This window comes from Oncorhynchus nerka, linkage group LG19 (assembly GCF_034236695.1).
Source record: "Oncorhynchus nerka isolate Pitt River linkage group LG19, Oner_Uvic_2.0, whole genome shotgun sequence".
NCBI classification, from domain to species: domain Eukaryota; kingdom Metazoa; phylum Chordata; class Actinopteri; order Salmoniformes; family Salmonidae; genus Oncorhynchus; species Oncorhynchus nerka.
Window position 1 is genome coordinate 36,179,631 of NC_088414.1, and position 18,836 is coordinate 36,198,466.

General features: G+C 43.0%; 1 protein-coding gene across 1 annotated transcript in view; it reads left to right on the forward strand.

Annotated features, from left to right (window-relative positions):
• The window catches only part of LOC115125973 (vascular endothelial growth factor C-like), a 29,377-nt gene continuing 10,541 nt past the window's right edge, over nt 1–18,836 (forward strand). Inside the window, exons 1-2 of the mRNA XM_065004915.1 lie at nt 1–1,940; nt 7,905–8,121. Coding sequence (XP_064860987.1) covers nt 1,842–1,940; nt 7,905–8,121 — 316 coding nt within the window. The 5' untranslated portion in view covers nt 1–1,841. The remainder of the gene's footprint in view (nt 1,941–7,904; nt 8,122–18,836) is intronic.

An 18,836-nucleotide genomic window follows, 5' to 3' on the forward strand; every position in this document is an offset into this window, starting at 1 on the left:
GCTGTGCTCGCTGCCTGGCTGCCTTGGTGGCTGGCAGCCTGACTGGCTGTCCCTGCGCCAGCAGCATGACGCATGATGACGGATGTACAGCAGTTGTACACTAGGGGGACTCAAGCGTTCAACAAGTAAGATGTGAGATTGCATCAACTCTTACATTGCATTGAGAAATTGATTAAAGAGCATTGCGTTAATACCAGAGGACCAAAAATGTTGAAAATCGTTTCATACAGCATACTAACTCATAAACAGCCCTATTACTGTTCAACTATTTCTGTAGCTCAATCATCCAAAAGAGACGTTGTTGTAGGAATATTCACTCCACAGATCACCGTGACAACACTGACACCCAAGGAAATGCTGAAATAGAGTGAAAGGTACAGATCAAGGGTAAAACCTAATAGGGTGATGTCGAAACATCAGTGATTTACGAAGACAGGCAAGGCATATCTGAAGTTTACTGTGGCCTGTTGGCAATGAGAGCGTCGAGGAGGATAGTAGACAATCATACAGCTTATAGCCATAGGGACATCATGCAGTTAAGTATGTGCTGTTTTTTATAGCATTGAATCATAGAATGAGTGCTTCTGCTTCTCCCCTCTATACAGAGCAGTACAGTAGACCGGCCTGAGAGGCAGGAGGCCAGGTGCTCTATACAGAGCAGTACAGTAGACCGGCCTGAGAGGCAGGAGGCCAAGTGCTCTATACAGTAGACCGGCCTGAGAGGCAGGAGGCCAGGTGCTCTATACAGAGCAGTACAGTAGACCGGCCTGAGAGGCAGGAGGCCAGGTGCTCTATACAGAGCAGTACAGTAGACCGGCCTGAGAGGCAGGAGGCCAGGTGATAAGAGAGGACGACATTTGCTCAGCATGTTATAGGGAAATATATAGAGTGGGTGTTCAAACATATAGAGATTACAGATATGGAAAATATAGCACCTTAAAAAGCGTACTCAAGGCACACACCCACACACGCACGAACACACAAACACTAACTCCCAGTCTGGAGAGGCGGTGGCAGCTCCTCCCAAAATAGAGAGAGTGGGAGAGAGAGAGAGAGAGAGAGAGAGAGAGAGAGAGAGAGAGAGAGAGAGAGAGAGACAGAGAGAGAGAGAGTCAGAGAGAAAGAGAGAGAGAGAGAGAGAGAGAGAGAGAGAGAGAGACAGAGACAGAGACAGAGAGAGAGAGAGAGACAGAGAGAGAGAGAGAGAGAGTCAGAGAGAAAGAGAGAGAAAGAGAGAGTCAGAGAGAAAGAGAGAGACAGAGAGAGAGAGTCAGAGAGAAAGAGAGAGACAGAGAGAGAGAGAGAGAGAGAGAGAGAGAGGAGTACACTGCTGAGGGAGCCTGTCTGCTGTCACACGTGTCTGCCCTCACCTCCTCTGTACTCTAGCTTCACAGGAGACATACTGCACTCACCACATCTGGACCTACAGGACGTCTATGAGATCTGGCCTCTCAATCTCTACACCTCTTTTCTGATTAACCTAATCTACAAAGAATCTGATCCAAATACAAAGCCTTCTGAGGGAAACTCGATGGCAGAGGTTGTGGAAACACTTGAAAAGAACACAATGATACATGCTGTATGAAGTGAAAGAATATCTTTCCTGGGGGGGAAATGGTGTGTTTGAAAGGCACTCTACGGGGCTCATCGTATCCACACTCTACGGGGCTCATCGTATCCACACTCTACGGGGCTCATCGTATCCACACTCAAGGTCAGTTCCTGGCTAACGAAAGAGGAAATCCTTGTGCTCTGTGGGATGAGAGTTCAACTGTGGTGCATTAGCTGATCCTTCATCATCTCCCCCTCCACCTGCTCCCCCCTTTCATCATCGACACACTATGTGGATGTTATCTTTAGCCGTATGGATTCTCAATGTCACAAATCTCACTCATGGATATGACTATGATGAGTATTACCCAGGCGAGGAGGAAACCAAGGTGAGTATCTAACAACAGGTTTCTGCTCTTGGATTATGTGTCATATTGTACGTTAACGGGACCGATAACAATTCCCCAGATGAATGCTTTTTCTGCATGGTGAACCTTTATTATGCACAGAACTCTGATTTCAGTTCAGAAATAGGCCTGTGAAAGTATTAAGACTAGTGTTGTTGACGACATCACTTTGTTGACCACATCAGTTTGTTAACTAATTCAGTTTGTTGACCACATCAGTTTGTTGACTAATTCAGTTTGTTGACTAATTCAGTTTGTTGACTAATTCAGTTTGTTGACTACATCAGTTTGTTGACTACATCAGTTTGTTGACTACATCAGTTTGTTGACTAATTCAGTTTGTTGACTACATCACTTTGTTGACCACATCAGTTTGTTGACTAATTCAGTTTGTTGACTACATCAGTTTGTTGACTACATCAGTTTGTTGACTAATTCAGTTTGTTGACTAATTCAGTTTGTTGACTACATCAGTTTGTTGACTACATCAGTTTGTTGACTACATCAGTTTGTTGACTAATTCAGTTTGTTGACTACATCAGTTTGTTGACCACATCAGTTTGATGACCACCTCAGTTTGTTGACTAATTCAGTTTGTTGACTACATCAGTTTGTTGACTAAATCTGTTTGTTGACTAAATCCATTTGTTGACTAAATCTGTTTGTTGACTAAATCTGTTTGTTAACAATCAGTTTGTTGACTAAAGCCATATCTATTGTTCAATAAACAGACAAGACAGGCAGTTTCCCACACTCGTTACTCAGGGCGTAGTTGTTGGTTTCACTACAGTGGGTGTGTCTTTATTTGGCAATACAATCCCCTCCTCTGTGGCTACATTGTGTGTCATTGAAGGTGAATGAATGAATAAGTCTTAATGTGTATGTCTATTTCCCCTGTTGAGGGTGGTAGGCCACACCTTTAGACAGAAATGTCTACCATTGAAAAGGTTGAATGGAGAGAGGGATTGAGGGATTGTCAATTTGGATAATAGAGTCCAGTGAGGATTTGTTTGAAACACAAGCAAAGTGACGTTTGATGGTTACATTCCACTCAAGAGCCATTCAGAGCTGTGGCTACGTTATAACAATAGTGAGGTAAACTGACAATAGGTTGGGTGTGATGATAAAACATTCACTCTGAAGACTATGTCAGATCATGTAGGTTGCAGTGCCTTGTGTGTCTTTGTGAGCCGCTGTGTGGGTGAACGGATGATCTCTGCATGTGTAGTTCCCACCGTAAAGCATGGAGGAGGAGGTGTGATGGTGCTTTGCTGGTGACACTGTCTGTGATTTATTTAGAATTCAAGGCACACTTAACCAGCATGGCTACAACAGCATTCTGCAGCGATACGCCATCCCATCTGGTTTGCGCTTAGTGGTACTATCATTTATTTTCCAAGAAGACGTTGACCCAAAACACACCTCCAGGCTGTGTAAGGGCTGTTTGACCAAAAATAAGAGTGATGGAGTGCTGCATCAGATGACCTGGCCTCCACAATCACCCAACCTCAACCCAATTGAGATGGTTTGAGATGAGTTAGACCGCAGAGTAAAGGAAAAGCAGCCAACAAGTGCTCAACATATGTGGGAACTCCTTCAAGACGGTTGGAAAAGCATTCCTTATGAAGTTGGTTGAGAGAATGCCAAGAGTATGTAAAGCTGTCATCAAGGCAAATGTGGCTGTTTGAAGAATCTCAAATATAAAATATATTTATATTTGTTTAACACTTTTTTGGTTACTACATGATTTCATATGTGTTATTTTATAGTTTTGATGTCTTCACTCTTATTCTACAATGTAGAAAATAGTAACAATAAAGAAAAACCCTGGAATGAGTAGCTGTGTCCAAATGTTTTAATGTACTGTATAAATACTTACATACATATATTTACCAATAGTGAACTCAAGGCATCCATCGGAATACGCAGAACTTTGATTATAACAGACATAATAACCTTGTTCCTTATCTCTAAGAAAGAACTTGGCTAATCTCATTGGAATAAATATGATCTTGCATTGCTTAGTTTCCCCATACTGGCTCAGTTTCCATGGTGTCGCTGCCAAAGTGCCAGTCTAGCTTTACCAACTCGGATAGATACAACAACAGCATTTGTTTCCAGAATGACAAGGTAGCACCCAGGCTGTTTGGTGGGTGTTGATCTCTGAGGCAGACAGTGATAATGTTACAGTGATGCCCTAGGGATGGATTGCAATATAGACATTTCTGATTCTGACTTAATAAATTGTATTCTCCTAATCAAACTCATGTGGACACTACCGTTCAAAAGTTTGGGGTCACTTAGAAATGTCCTTGTTTTTGAAAGAAAAGCCATTTTTTTTGTCCATTAAAATAACATCAAATTGATCCGCAGTCTAGACATTGTTAATGTTGTAAATGACTATTGTAGCTGGAGGCCCATTATCAGCCACCATCACTCCTGTGTTCCAATGGCACGTTGTGTTAGCTAATCCAAGTTAATAATTTTAAAAGGCTAATTGATCATTAGAAAACAATTTTGCAATTATGTTAGCACAGCTGAAAACTTTTGTGCTGATTTAAAGAAGCAATAAAACTGGCCTTCTTTAGACTTGGTGAGTATCTGAAGCCAAGTTGTCAAGAAACTGAAGATCTCATACAACACTGTATACTACTCCCTTCACAGAACAGAGCAAACTGGCTCTAACCAGAATAGAAAGAGGAGTGGGAGGCCCCGGGGCACAACTGAGCAAGAGGACAAGTGCATTAGAGTGTCTAGTTTGAGAAACCGACGCCTCACAAGTCCTCAACTGGCAGCTTCATTAAATAGTACACGCAAAACACCAGTCTCAACGTCAACAGTGAAGAGACGACTCCGGGATGTTGGCCTTCTAGGAAGAGTTCCTCTGTCCAGTGTCTGTGTTGTTTTGCCCATCTTAATCTTTTCTTTTTATTGGCCAGTCTGAGATATGGCTTTTTTTTGCAACTCTGCCTAGAAAGCTACATCACTGTTGACATTGAGACTGGTGTTTTGCGGGTACTATTAAATGAAGCTGCCAGTTTGATTTCTTCTTTAATCAGAACAACAGTTTTCAGCTGTGCTAACATAATTACAAAAGTGTGGTCTAATGATCAATTAGCCTGTTAAAATTATAAACTTGGATTAGCTAACACAACATGTCATTGGAACACAGGAGTGATGGTTGCTGATAATGGGCCTCTGTACGCCTATGTAGATATTCCATTAAAAATCAGACGTATCCAGCTACAATAGTCATTTACAACATTAACAATGTCTACACTGTATTTCTTATCAATTTGATGTTATTTTAATGGACAAAAAATTTTGCTTTTCATTCAAAACTAAGGACATTTCTAAGTGAGCCCAAATTTTTGAACGGAAGTGTATGTTGTGATAGTCAATACACTCTGTTAAGATACTCAAACTCTGTTGAGATTAAATATATAAATATATACACTGCTCAAAAAAATAAAGGGAACACTTAAACAACACAATGTAACTCCAAGTCAATCACACTTCTGTGAAATCAAACTGTCCACTTAGGAAGCAACACTGATTGACAATAAATTTCACATGCTGTTGTGCAAATGGAATAGACAACAGGTGGAAATTATAGGCAATTAGCAAGACACCCCAAATAAAGGAGTGGTTCTGCAGGTGGGGACCACAGACCACTTCTCAGTTCCTATGCTTCCTGGCTGATGTTTTGGTCACTTTTGAATGCTGGCGGTGCTTTCACTCTAGTGGTAGCATGAGACGGAGTCTACAACCCACACAAGTGGCTCAGGTAGTGCAGCTCATCCAGGATGGTACATCAATGCGAGCTGTGGCAAGAAGGTTTGCTGTGTCTGTCAGCGTAGTGTCCAGAGCATGGAGGCGCTACCGGGAGACAGGCCAGTACATCAGGAGACGTGGAGGAGGCCGTAGGAGGGCAACAACCCAGCAGCAGGATCACTACCTCCGCCTTTGTGCAAGGAGGAGCACTGTCAGAGCCCTGCAAAATGACCTCCAGCAGGCCACAAATGTGCATGTGTCTGCTCAAACGGTCAGAAACAGACTCCATGAGGGTGGTATGAGGGCCCGACGTCCACAGGTGGGGGTTGTGCTTACAGCCCAACACCGTGCAGGACGTTTGGCATTTGCCAGAGAACACCAAGATTGGCAAATTCGCCACTGGCGCCCTGTGCTCTACACAGATGAAAGCAGGTTCACACTGAGCACGTGACAGACGTGACAGAGTCTGGAGACGCCATGGAGAAGGTTCTGCTGCCTGCAACATCCTCCAGCATGACCGGTTGGCGGTGGGTCAGCCATGGTGTGGGGTGGCATTTCTTTGGGTGGCCGCACAACCCTCCATGTGCTCGCCAGAGGTAGCATGACTGCCATTAGGTACCGAGATGAGATCCTCAGACCCCTTGTGAGACCATATGCTGGTGCGGTTGGCCCTGGGTTCCTCCTAATGCAAGACAATGCTAGACCTCATGTGGCTGGAGTGTGTCAGCAGTTCCTGCAAGAGGAAGGCATTCATGCTATGGACTGGCCCGCCCGTTCCCCAGACCTGAATCCAATTGAGCACTTCTGGGACATCATGTCTCGCTCCATCCACCAACGCCACGTTGCACCACAGACTGTCCAGGAGTTGGCGGATGCTTTAGTCCAGATCTGGGAGGAGATCCCTCAGGAGACCATCCGCCACCTCATCAGGAGCATGCCCAGGCGTTGTAGGGAGGTCATACAGGCACGTGGAGGCCACACACACTACTGAGCCTCATTTTGACTTGTTTTAAGGACATTACATCAAAGTTGGATCAGCCTGTAGTGTGGTTTTCCACTTTAATTTTGAGTGTGACTCCAAATCCAGACCTCCATGGGTTGATACATTTGATTTCCATTGATAATTTTTGTGTGATTTTGTTGTCAGCACATTCAACTATGTAAAGAAAAAAGTATTTAATAAGAATATTTAATTCATTCAGATCTAGGATGTGTTATTTTAGTGTTCCCTTTATTTTTTTGAGCAGTGTATATTTATTGATTATATATACATATACATATATATGTAACCTTTATTTAACTAGGCAAGCCAGTTAAAAACAAATTCTTATTTACAATGATGGCCTACCAGGGAACAGTGGGTTAACTACCTTGTTCAGGGGCAGAACGACAGATTTTTACCTTGTCAGCTCGGGGATTCAATCCAGCATCTTTTCAGTTCCTGGCCCAACGCTCTAACCACTAGGCTACCTGCTGCCCCGATAAACTCTGTTGAGATACTCAATATACTCTGTTGAGATACTCAATAAACTCTGTTGAGACACTCAATGAACTCTGTTGAGACACTCAATGAACTCTGTTGAGACACTCAATAAACTCTGTTGAGACACTCAATAAACTCTGTTGAGACACTCAATAAACTCTGTTGAGACACTCAATAAACTCTGTTGAGACACTCAATAAACTCTGTTGAGATACTCAATAAACTCTGTTGAGACACTCAATAAACTCTGTTGAGACACTCAATAAACTCTGTTGAGACACTCAATAAACTCTGTTGAGACACTCAATAAACTCTGTTAAGACACTCAATATACTCTGTTAAGACACTCAATAAACTCTGTTGAGACACTCAATAAACTCTGTTGAGACACTCAATAAACTGTTAAGACACTCAATAAACTCTGTTGAGACACTCAATAAACTCTGTTGAGACACTCAATAAACTCTCTTGAGACACTCAAAAAACTCTCTTGAGACACTCAATAAACTCTCTTGAGACACTCAATAAACTCAGTTGAGACACTAAATAAACTCTCTTGAGACACTCAATAAACTCTCTTGAGACACTCAATAAATTTGTACATAGTATATTGCAGTGCATAATCAACTGATTTTGATAGAATTTTGTTAGATCAAATATATAAATCTGTTCATTTTGTTCCTCGATAGGCCCCGCTGGTTGGGGAGGGACTCAGTGATTTAGACACAGTGTCCAATGTGGACGAGCTGGTGGAGCTGTTGTACCCAGAGTACAGTCTGGTGCAGCATTGCCTACGTAGGAAAACCCAGCGCACCTCCACTCCTCTCCATGCTGAAGACGACGTCTGGGCCTGGGGCAAGCCCAGGGAGGGGGCACTGTACAAGTCTGACGACGGCACCTTTGACGGTAAAGCTCTTCAGTTAATTGGCCCTAATAACAGCCTACACCGATAGAGAAAGAAAGTTGTCTTCCCATCCCACAGGGTGCAGAATTTTGTGTGATAACCCCATTTCTCTTTCCCCAACCCACAAATGGGTGTCTTTGTTAAAAGGAGAAAGAAAGGACTTTGTTCATTTTCCTAACAGTTAAAGAGGCCCCTCACCCCCCCGCTCATTAGAGACGAGTGCTCCAGTTTAAAGCAGAGATTCAGGCTGTCAGCATAGACTAGCTGTGTCTGCTTCCTGATCACAGGAGCTCATCCCATAAGATGTAGGTCCTACTGGAGAGCTGAGTGGACCACTACCACGTAAGCGACAATGATATGAGGTGGCCTGACCTGACCTCAGTTCCCTCCAGATGCTATTGAGAGAAAGTGGTAGAAATGGCACATGACACAACAGTTGAACTTGCTCCAATGCCTTTCATTGATCATCCCCAACCTCTATGAAATGACCCCAGAAACAATTCAAAGAAAGGAAATCAGATCCAGTGACTAGAACTCTTCTAAAGAAACCAATCAGACCTAGTGACTAAAGCGCTTCGAAAGAAACCACTCATGCTGGAAAATTGACCACGACCAGTGCCAGTCAGAAGGAGGCCATATTGAATTAGTTACCGAGACAAATTGCACATAATTATGGTGGTCATCTGACAACAGAGATTGCACTAAAAAGGAAATGATTTGCTGAATTCAATCCTTCATCAAATGACATCTCTCATAATGTGGCTTAGTTTGTGGCCGTGTGGCTCTGTGATTATTGGAATGGGCTTTCCAAAAGGAAATGAACCATTCCAAAACTCTAACTGTAGGTGTGGGTACAATGTCGTTGGATGTTGCAACCAACCAAGCAACATAGCCTAATCCTAATGCAGCAGCATTATTAGCAGGGTGACTTAAGATGGTCAAGAACAGAATGTTCCGGATGTTTTATTGTATTCCATATCAGTCAGGATATTCTTTATATCCCTGATAACCTGTCTGTTGCTGTTCCTCCATTCATCCCTGATAACCTGCTAATGTTCCTCCATTCATCCCTGATAACCTGTCTGTTAATGTTCCTCCATTCATCCCTGATAACCTGTGTGTTAATGTTCCTCCATTCATCCCTGATAACCTGTCTGTTAATGTTCCTCCATTCATCCCTGATAACCTGTCTGTTGCTGTTCCTCCATTCATCCCTGATAACCTGTCTGTTAATGTTCCTCCATTCATCCCTGATAACCTGTCAATGTTCCTCCATTCATCCCTGATAACCTGTCTGTTGCTGTTCCTCCATTCATCCCTGATAACCTGTCAATGTTCCTCCATTCATCCCTGATAACCTGTCTGTCAATGTTCCTCCATTCATCCCTGATAACCTGTCTGTTAATGTTCCTCCATTCATCCCTGATAACCTGTCTGTTAATGTTCCTCCATTCATCCCTGATAACCTGTCTGTTAATGTTCTCCATTCATCCCTGATAACCTGTCTGTTAATGTTCCTCCATTCATCCCTGATAACCTGTCAATGTTCCTCCATTCATCCCTGATAACCTGTCAATATTCCTCCATTCATCCCTGATAACCTGTCAATGTTCCTCCATTCATCCCTGATAACCTGTCAATATTCCTCCATTCATCCCTGATAACCTGTCAATGTTCCTCCATTCATCCCTGATAACCTGTCTGTTAATGTTCCTCCATTCATCCCTGATAACCTGTCAATGTTCCTCCATTCATCCCTGATAACCTGTCAATGTTCCTCCATTCATCCCTGATAACCTGTCTGTTAATGTTCCTCCATTCATCCCTGATAACGTGTCTGTTAATGTTCCTCCATTGATCCCTGATAACCTGTTAATGTTCCTCCATTCATCCCTGATAACCTGTCTGTCAATGTTCCTCCATTCATCCCTGATAACCTGTCTGTTAATGTTCCTCCATTATCCCTGATAACCTGTCTGTTCATGTTCCTCCATTCATCCCTGATAACCTGTCTGTTGCTGTTCCTCCATTCATCCCTGATAACCTGTTAATGTTCCTCCATTCATCCCTGATAACCTGTCTGTTAATGTTCCTCCATTCATCCCTGATAACCTGTCTGTTAATGTTCCTCCATTCATCCCATATAACCTGTCAATGTTCCTCCATTCATCCCTGATAACCTGTCTGTTGCTGTTCCTCCATTCATCCCTGATAACCTGTCTGTTAATGTTCCTCCATTCATCCCTGATAACCTGTCTGTTAATGTTCCTCCATTCATCCCTGATAACCTGTCTGTTAATGTTCCTCCATTCATCCCTGATATCCTGTCTGTTGCTGTTCCTCCATTCATCCCTGATAACCTGTCAATGTTCCTCCATTCATCCCTGATAACCTGTCAATGTTCCTCCATTCATCCCTGATAACCTGTCTGTTAATGTTCCTCCATTCATCCCTGATAACCTGTCTGTTAATGTTCCTCCATTCATCCCTGATAACCTGTCTGTTAATGTTCCTCCATTCATCCCTGATAACCTGTCTGTTAATGTTCCTCCATTCATCCCTGATAACCTGTCTGTTAATGTTCCTCCATTCATCCCTGATAACCTGTCTGTTAATGTTCCTCCATTCATCCCTGATAACCTGTCTGTTGCTGTTCCTCCATTCATCCCTGATAACCTGTTAATGTTCCTCCATTCATCCCTGATAACCTGTCTGTTAATGTTCCTCCATTCATCCCTGATAACCTGTCTGTTGCTGTTCCTCCATTCATCCCTGATAACCTGTCTGTTAATGTTCCTCCATTCATCCCATATAACCTGTCAATGTTCCTCCATTCATCCCTGATAACCTGTCTGTTGCTGTTCCTCCATTCATCCCTGATAACCTGTCAATGTTCCTCCATTCATCCCTGATAACATGTCAATGTTCCTCCATTCATCCCTGATAACCTGTCTGTTAATGTTCCTCCATTCATCCCTGATAACCTGTCTGTTAATGTTCCTCCATTCATCCCTGATAACCTGTCTGTTAATGTTCCTCCATTCATCCCTGATAACCTGTCTGTCAATGTTCCTCCATTCATCCCTGATAACCTGTCTGTCAATGTTCCTCCATTGATCCCTGATAACCTGTTAATGTTCCTCCATTCATCCCTGATAACCTGTCTGTCAATGTTCCTCCATTCATCCCTGATAACCTGTCTGTTAATGTTCCTCCATTCATCCCTGATAACCTGTCTGTTAATGTTCCTCCATTCATCCCTGATAACCTGTCTGTTGCTGTTCCTCCATTCATCCCTGATAACCTGTTAATGTTCCTCCATTCATCCCTGATAACCTGTCTGTTAATGTTCCTCCATTCATCCCTGATAACCTGTCTGTTGCTGTTCCTCCATTCATCCCTGATAACCTGTCTGTTAATGTTCCTCCATTCATCCCATATAACCTGTCAATGTTCCTCCATTCATCCCTGATAACCTGTCTGTTGCTGTTCCTCCATTCATCCCTGATAACCTGTCTGTTAATGTTCCTCCATTCATCCCTGATAACCTGTCTGTTAATGTTCCTCCATTCATCCCTGATAACCTGTCTGTTAATGTTCCTCCATTCATCCCTGATATCCTGTCTGTTGCTGTTCCTCCATTCATCCCTGATAACCTGTCAATGTTCCTCCATTCATCCCTGATAACCTGTCTGTTAATGTTCCTCCATTCATCCCTGATAACCTGTCTGTTAATGTTCCTCCATTGATCCCTGATAACCTGTTAATGTTCCTCCATTCATCCCTGATAACCTGTCTGTCAATGTTCCTCCATTCATCCCTGATAACCTGTCTGTTAATGTTCCTCCATTCATCCCTGATAACCTGTCTGTTAATGTTCCTCCATTCATCCCTGATAACCTGTCTGTTGCTGTTCCTCCATTCATCCCTGATAACCTGTTAATGTTCCTCCATTCATCCCTGATAACCTGTCTGTTAATGTTCCTCCATTCATCCCTGATAACCTGTCTGTTGCTGTTCCTCCATTCATCCCTGATAACCTGTCTGTTAATGTTCCTCCATTCATCCCATATAACCTGTCAATGTTCCTCCATTCATCCCTGATAACCTGTCTGTTGCTGTTCCTCCATTCATCCCTGATAACCTGTCTGTTAATGTTCCTCCATTCATCCCTGATAACCTGTCTGTTAATGTTCCTCCATTCATCCCTGATATCCTGTCTGTTGCTGTTCCTCCATTCATCCCTGATAACCTGTCAATGTTCCTCCATTCATCCCTGATAACCTGTCAATGTTCCTCCATTCATCCCTGATAACCTGTCTGTTAATGTTCCTCCATTCATCCCTGATAACCTGTCTGTTAATGTTCCTCCATTCATCCCTGATAACCTATCTGTTAATGTTCCTCCATTCATCCCTGATAACCTGTCTGTTAATGTTCCTCCATTCATCCCTGATAACCTGTCTGTTAATGTTCCTCCATTCATCCCTGATAACCTGTCTGTTAATGTTCCTCCATTCATCCCTGATAACCTGTCTGTTAATGTTCCTCCATTCATCCCTGATAACCTGTCTGTTGCTGTTCCTCCATTCATCCCTGATAACCTGTCTGTTAATGTTCCTCCATTCATCCCATATAACCTGTCAATGTTCCTCCATTCATCCCTGATAACCTGTCTGTTGCTGTTCCTCCATTCATCCCTGATAACCTGTCTGTTAATGTTCCTCCATTCATCCCTGATAACCTGTCTGTTAATGTTCCTCCATTCATCCCTGATAACCTGTCTGTTAATGTTCCTCCATTCATCCCTGATATCCTGTCTGTTGCTGTTCCTCCATTCATCCCTGATAACCTGTCAATGTTCCTCCATTCATCCCTGATAACCTGTCAATGTTCCTCCATTCATCCCTGATAACCTGTCTGTTAATGTTCCTCCATTCATCCCTGATAACCTGTCTGTTAATGTTCCTCCATTCATCCCTGATAACCTGTCTGTTAATGTTCCTCCATTCATCCCTGATAACCTGTCTGTCAATGTTCCTCCATTCATCCCTGATAACCTGTCTGTCAATGTTCCTCCATTCATCCCTGATAACCTGTCTGTCAATGTTCCTCCATTGATCCCTGATAACCTGTTAATGTTCCTCCATTCATCCCTGATAACCTGTCTGTCAATGTTCCTCCATTCATCCCTGATAACCTGTCTGTTAATGTTCCTCCATTCATCCCTGATAACCTGTCTGTTAATGTTCCTCCATTCATCCCTGATAACCTGTCTGTTGCTGTTCCTCCATTCATCCCTGATAACCTGTTAATGTTCCTCCATTCATCCCTGATAACCTGTCTGTTAATGTTCCTCCATTCATCCCTGATAACCTGTCTGTTGCTGTTCCTCCATTCATCCCTGATAACCTGTCTGTTAATGTTCCTCCATTCATCCCATATAACCTGTCAATGTTCCTCCATTCATCCCTGATAACCTGTCTGTTGCTGTTCCTCCATTCATCCCTGATAACCTGTCTGTTAATGTTCCTCCATTCATCCCTGATAACCTGTCTGTTAATGTTCCTCCATTCATCCCTGATAACCTGTCTGTTAATGTTCCTCCATTCATCCCTGATATCCTGTCTGTTGCTGTTCCTCCATTCATCCCTGATAACCTGTCAATCTTCCTCCATTCATCCCTGATAACCTGTCAATGTTCCTCCATTCATCCCTGATAACCTGTCTGTTAATGTTCCTCCATTCATCCCTGATAACCTGTCTGTTAATGTTCCTCCATTCATCCCTGATAACCTATCTGTTAATGTTCCTCCATTCATCCCTGATAACCTGTCTGTTAATGTTCCTCCATTCATCCCTGATAACCTGTCTGTTAATGTTCCTCCATTCATCCCTGATAACCTGTCTGTTAATGTTCCTCCATTCATCCCTGATAACCTGTCTGTTAATGTTCCTCCATTCATCCCTGATAACCTGTCTGTTGCTGTTCCTCCATTCATCCCTGATAACCTGTCTGTTAATGTTCCTCCATTCATCCCATATAACCTGTCAATGTTCCTCCATTCATCCCTGATAACCTGTCTGTTGCTGTTCCTCCATTCATCCCTGATAACCTGTCTGTTAATGTTCCTCCATTCATCCCTGATAACCTGTCTGTTAATGTTCCTCCATTCATCCCTGATAACCTGTCTGTTAATGTTCCTCCATTCATCCCTGATATCCTGTCTGTTGCTGTTCCTCCATTCATCCCTGATAACCTGTCAATGTTCCTCCATTCATCCCTGATAACCTGTCAATGTTCCTCCATTCATCCCTGATAACCTGTCTGTTAATGTTCCTCCATTCATCCCTGATAACCTGTCTGTTAATGTTCCTCCATTCATCCCTGATAACCTGTCTGTTAATGTTCCTCCATTCATCCATGATAACCTGTCTGTCAATGTTCCTCCATTCATCCCTGATAACCTGTCTGTCAATGTTCCTCCATTCATCCCTGATAACCTGTCTGTTAATGTTCCTCCATTCATCCCTGATAACCTGTCTGTTGCTGTTCCTCCATTCATCCCTGATAACCTGTCTGTTAATGTTCCTCCATTCATCCCATATAACCTGTCAATGTTCCTCCATTCATCCCTGATAACCTGTCTGTTGCTGTTCCTCCATTCATCCCTGATAACCTGTCTGTTAATGTTCCTCCATTCATCCCTGATAACCTGTCTGTTAATGTTCCTCCATTCATCCCTGATAACCTGTCTGTTAATGTTCCTCCATTCATCCCTGATATCCTGTCTGTTGCTGTTCCTCCATTCATCCCTGATAACCTGTCAATGTTCCTCCATTCATCCCTGATAACCTGTCAATGTTCCTCCATTCATCCCTGATAACCTGTCTGTTAATGTTCCTCCATTCATCCCTGATAACCTGTCTGTTAATGTTCCTCCATTCATCCCTGATAACCTGTCTGTTAATGTTCCTCCATTCATCCCTGATAACCTGTCTGTTAATGTTCCTCCATTCATCCCTGATAACCTGTCTGTTAATGTTCCTCCATTCATCCCTGATAACCTGTCTGTTAATGTTCCTCCATTCATCCCTGATAACCTGTCTGTTGCTGTTCCTCCATTCATCCCTGATAACCTGTTAATGTTCCTCCATTCATCCCTGATAACCTGTCTGTTAATGTTCCTCCATTCATCCCTGATAACCTGTCTGTTGCTGTTCCTCCATTCATCCCTGATAACCTGTCTGTTAATGTTCCTCCATTCATCCCATATAACCTGTCAATGTTCCTCCATTCATCCCTGATAACCTGTCTGTTGCTGTTCCTCCATTCATCCCTGATAACCTGTCTGTTAATGTTCCTCCATTCATCCCTGATAACCTGTCTGTTAATGTTCCTCCATTCATCCCTGATAACCTGTCTGTCAATGTTCCTCCATTCATCCCTGATAACCTGTCTGTCAATGTTCCTCCATTCATCCCTGATAACCTGTCTGTTAATGTTCCTCCATTCATCCCTGATAACCTGTCTGTTGCTGTTCCTCCATTCATCCCTGATAACCTGTCTGTTAATGTTCCTCCATTCATCCCATATAACCTGTCAATGTTCCTCCATTCATCCCTGATAACCTGTCTGTTGCTGTTCCTCCATTCATCCCTGATAACCTGTCTGTTAATGTTCCTCCATTCATCCCTGATAACCTGTCTGTTAATGTTCCTCCATTCATCCCTGATAACCTGTCTGTTAATGTTCCTCCATTCATCCCTGATATCCTGTCTGTTGCTGTTCCTCCATTCATCCCTGATAACCTGTCAATGTTCCTCCATTCATCCCTGATAACCTGTCAATGTTCCTCCATTCATCCCTGATAACCTGTCTGTTAATGTGCCTCCATTCATCCCTGATAACCTGTCTGTTAATGTTCCTCCATTCATCCCTGATAACCTGTCTGTTAATGTTCCTCCATTCATCCCTGATAACCTGTCTGTTAATGTTCCTCCATTCATCCCTGATAACCTGTCTGTTAATGTTCCTCCATTCATCCCTGATAACCTGTCTGTTAATGTTCCTCCATTCATCCCTGATAACCTGTCTGTTGCTGTTCCTCCATTCATCCCTGATAACCTGTTAATGTTCCTCCATTCATCCCTGATAACCTGTCTGTTAATGTTCCTCCATTCAACCCTGATAACCTGTCTGTTGCTGTTCCTCCATTCATCCCTGATAACCTGTCTGTTAATGTTCCTCCATTCATCCCATATAACCTGTCAATGTTCCTCCATTCATCCCTGATAACCTGTCTGTTGCTGTTCCTCCATTCATCCCTGATAACCTGTCTGTTGCTGTTCCTCCATTCATCCCTGATAACCTGTCTGTTAATGTTCCTCCATTCATCCCTGATAACCTGTCTGTTAATGTTCCTCCATTCATCCCTGATATCCTGTCTGTTGCTGTTCCTCCATTCATCCCTGATAACCTGTCAATGTTCCTCCATTCATCCCTGATAACCTGTCTGTTAATGTTCCTCCATTCATCCCTGATAACCTGTCTGTTAATGTTCCTCCATTCATCCCTGATAACCTGTCTGTTAATGTTCCTCCATTCATCCCTGATAACCTGTCTGTCAATGTTCCTCCATTCATCCCTGATAACCTGTCTGTCAATGTTCCTCCATTGATCCCTGATAACCTGTTAATGTTCCTCCATTCATCCCTGATAACCTGTCTGTCAATGTTCCTCCATTCATCCCTGATAACCTGTCTGTTGCTGTTCCTCCATTCATCCCTGATAACCTGTCTGTTAATGTTCCTCCATTCATCCCTGATAACCTGTCTGTTAATGTTCCTCCATTCATCCCTGATAACCTGTCTGTTAATGTTCCTCCATTCATCCCTGATATCCTGTCTGTTGCTGTTCCTCCATTCATCCCTGATAACCTGTCAATGTTCCTCCATTCATCCCTGATAACCTGTCTGTTAATGTTCCTCCATTCATCCCTGATAACCTGTCTGTTAATGTTCCTCCATTCATCCCTGATATCCTGTCTGTTAATGTTCCTCCATTCATCCCTGATAACCTGTCTGTCAATGTTCCTCCATTCATCCCTGATAACCTGTCTGTCAATGTTCCTCCATTGATCCCTGATAACCTGTTAATGTTCCTCCATTCATCCCTGATAACCTGTCTGTCAATGTTCCTCCATTCATCCCTGATAACCTGTCTGTTAATGTTCCTCCATTCATCCCTGATAACCTGTCTGTTAATGTTCCCTCCATTCATCCCTGATAACCTGTCTGTTGCTGTTCCTCCATTCATCCCTGATAACCTGTTAATGTTCCTCCATTCATCCCTGATAACCTGTCTGTTAATGTTCCTCCATTCATTCCTGATAACCTGTCTGTTGCTGTTCCTCCATTCATCCCTGATAACCTGTCTGTTAATGTTCCTCCATTCATCCCATATAACCTGTCAATGTTCCTCCATTCATCCCTGATAACCTGTCTGTTGCTGTTCCTCCATTCATCCCTGATAACCTGTCTGTTAATGTTCCTCCATTCATCCCTGATAACCTGTCTGTTAATGTTCCTCCATTCATCCCTGATAACCTGTCTGTTAATGTTCCTCCATTCATCCCTGATATCCTGTCTGTTGCTGTTCCTCCATTCATCCCTGATAACCTGTCAATGTTCCTCCATTCATCCCTGATAACCTGTCAATGTTCCTCCATTCATCCCTGATAACCTGTCTGTTAATGTTCCTCCATTCATCCCTGATAACCTGTCTGTTAATGTTCCTCCATTCATCCCTGATAACCTATCTGTTAATGTTCCTCCATTCATCCCTGATAACCTGTCTGTTAATGTTCCTCCATTCATCCCTGATAACCTGTCTGTTAATGTTCCTCCATTCATCCCTGATAACCTGTCTGTTAATGTTCCTCCATTCATCCCTGATAACCTGTCTGTTGCTGTTCCTCCATTCATCCCTGATAACCTGTTAATGTTCCTCCATTCATCCCTGATAACCTGTCTGTTAATGTTCCTCCATTCATCCCTGATAACCTGTCTGTTGCTGTTCCTCCATTCATCCCTGATAACCTGTCTGTTAATGTTCCTCCATTCATCCCATATAACCTGTCAATGTTCCTCCATTCATCCCTGATAACCTGTCTGTTGCTGTTCCTCCATTCATCCCTGATAACCTGTCTGTTAATGTTCCTCCATTCATCCCTGATAACCTGTCTGTTAATGTTCCTCCATTCATCCCTGATAACCTGTCTGTCTGTTAATGTTCCTCCATTCATCCCTGATATCCTGTCTGTTGCTGTTCCTCCATTCATCCCTGATAACCTGTCAATGTTCCTCCATTCATCCCTGATAACCTGTCAATGTTCCTCCATTCATCCCTGATAACCTGTCTGTTAATGTTCCTCCATTCATCCCTGATAACCTGTCTGTTAATGTTCCTCCATTCATCCCTGATAACCTGTCTGTTAATGTTCCTCCATTCATCCCTGATAACCTGTCTGTCAATGTTCCTCCATTCATCCCTGATAACCTGTCTGTCAATGTTCCTCCATTCATCCCTGATAACCTGTCTGTTAATGTTCCTCCATTCATCCCTGATAACCTGTCTGTTGCTGTTCCTCCATTCATCCCTGATAACCTGTCTGTTAATGTTCCTCCATTCGTCCCTGATAACCTGTCTGTTAAT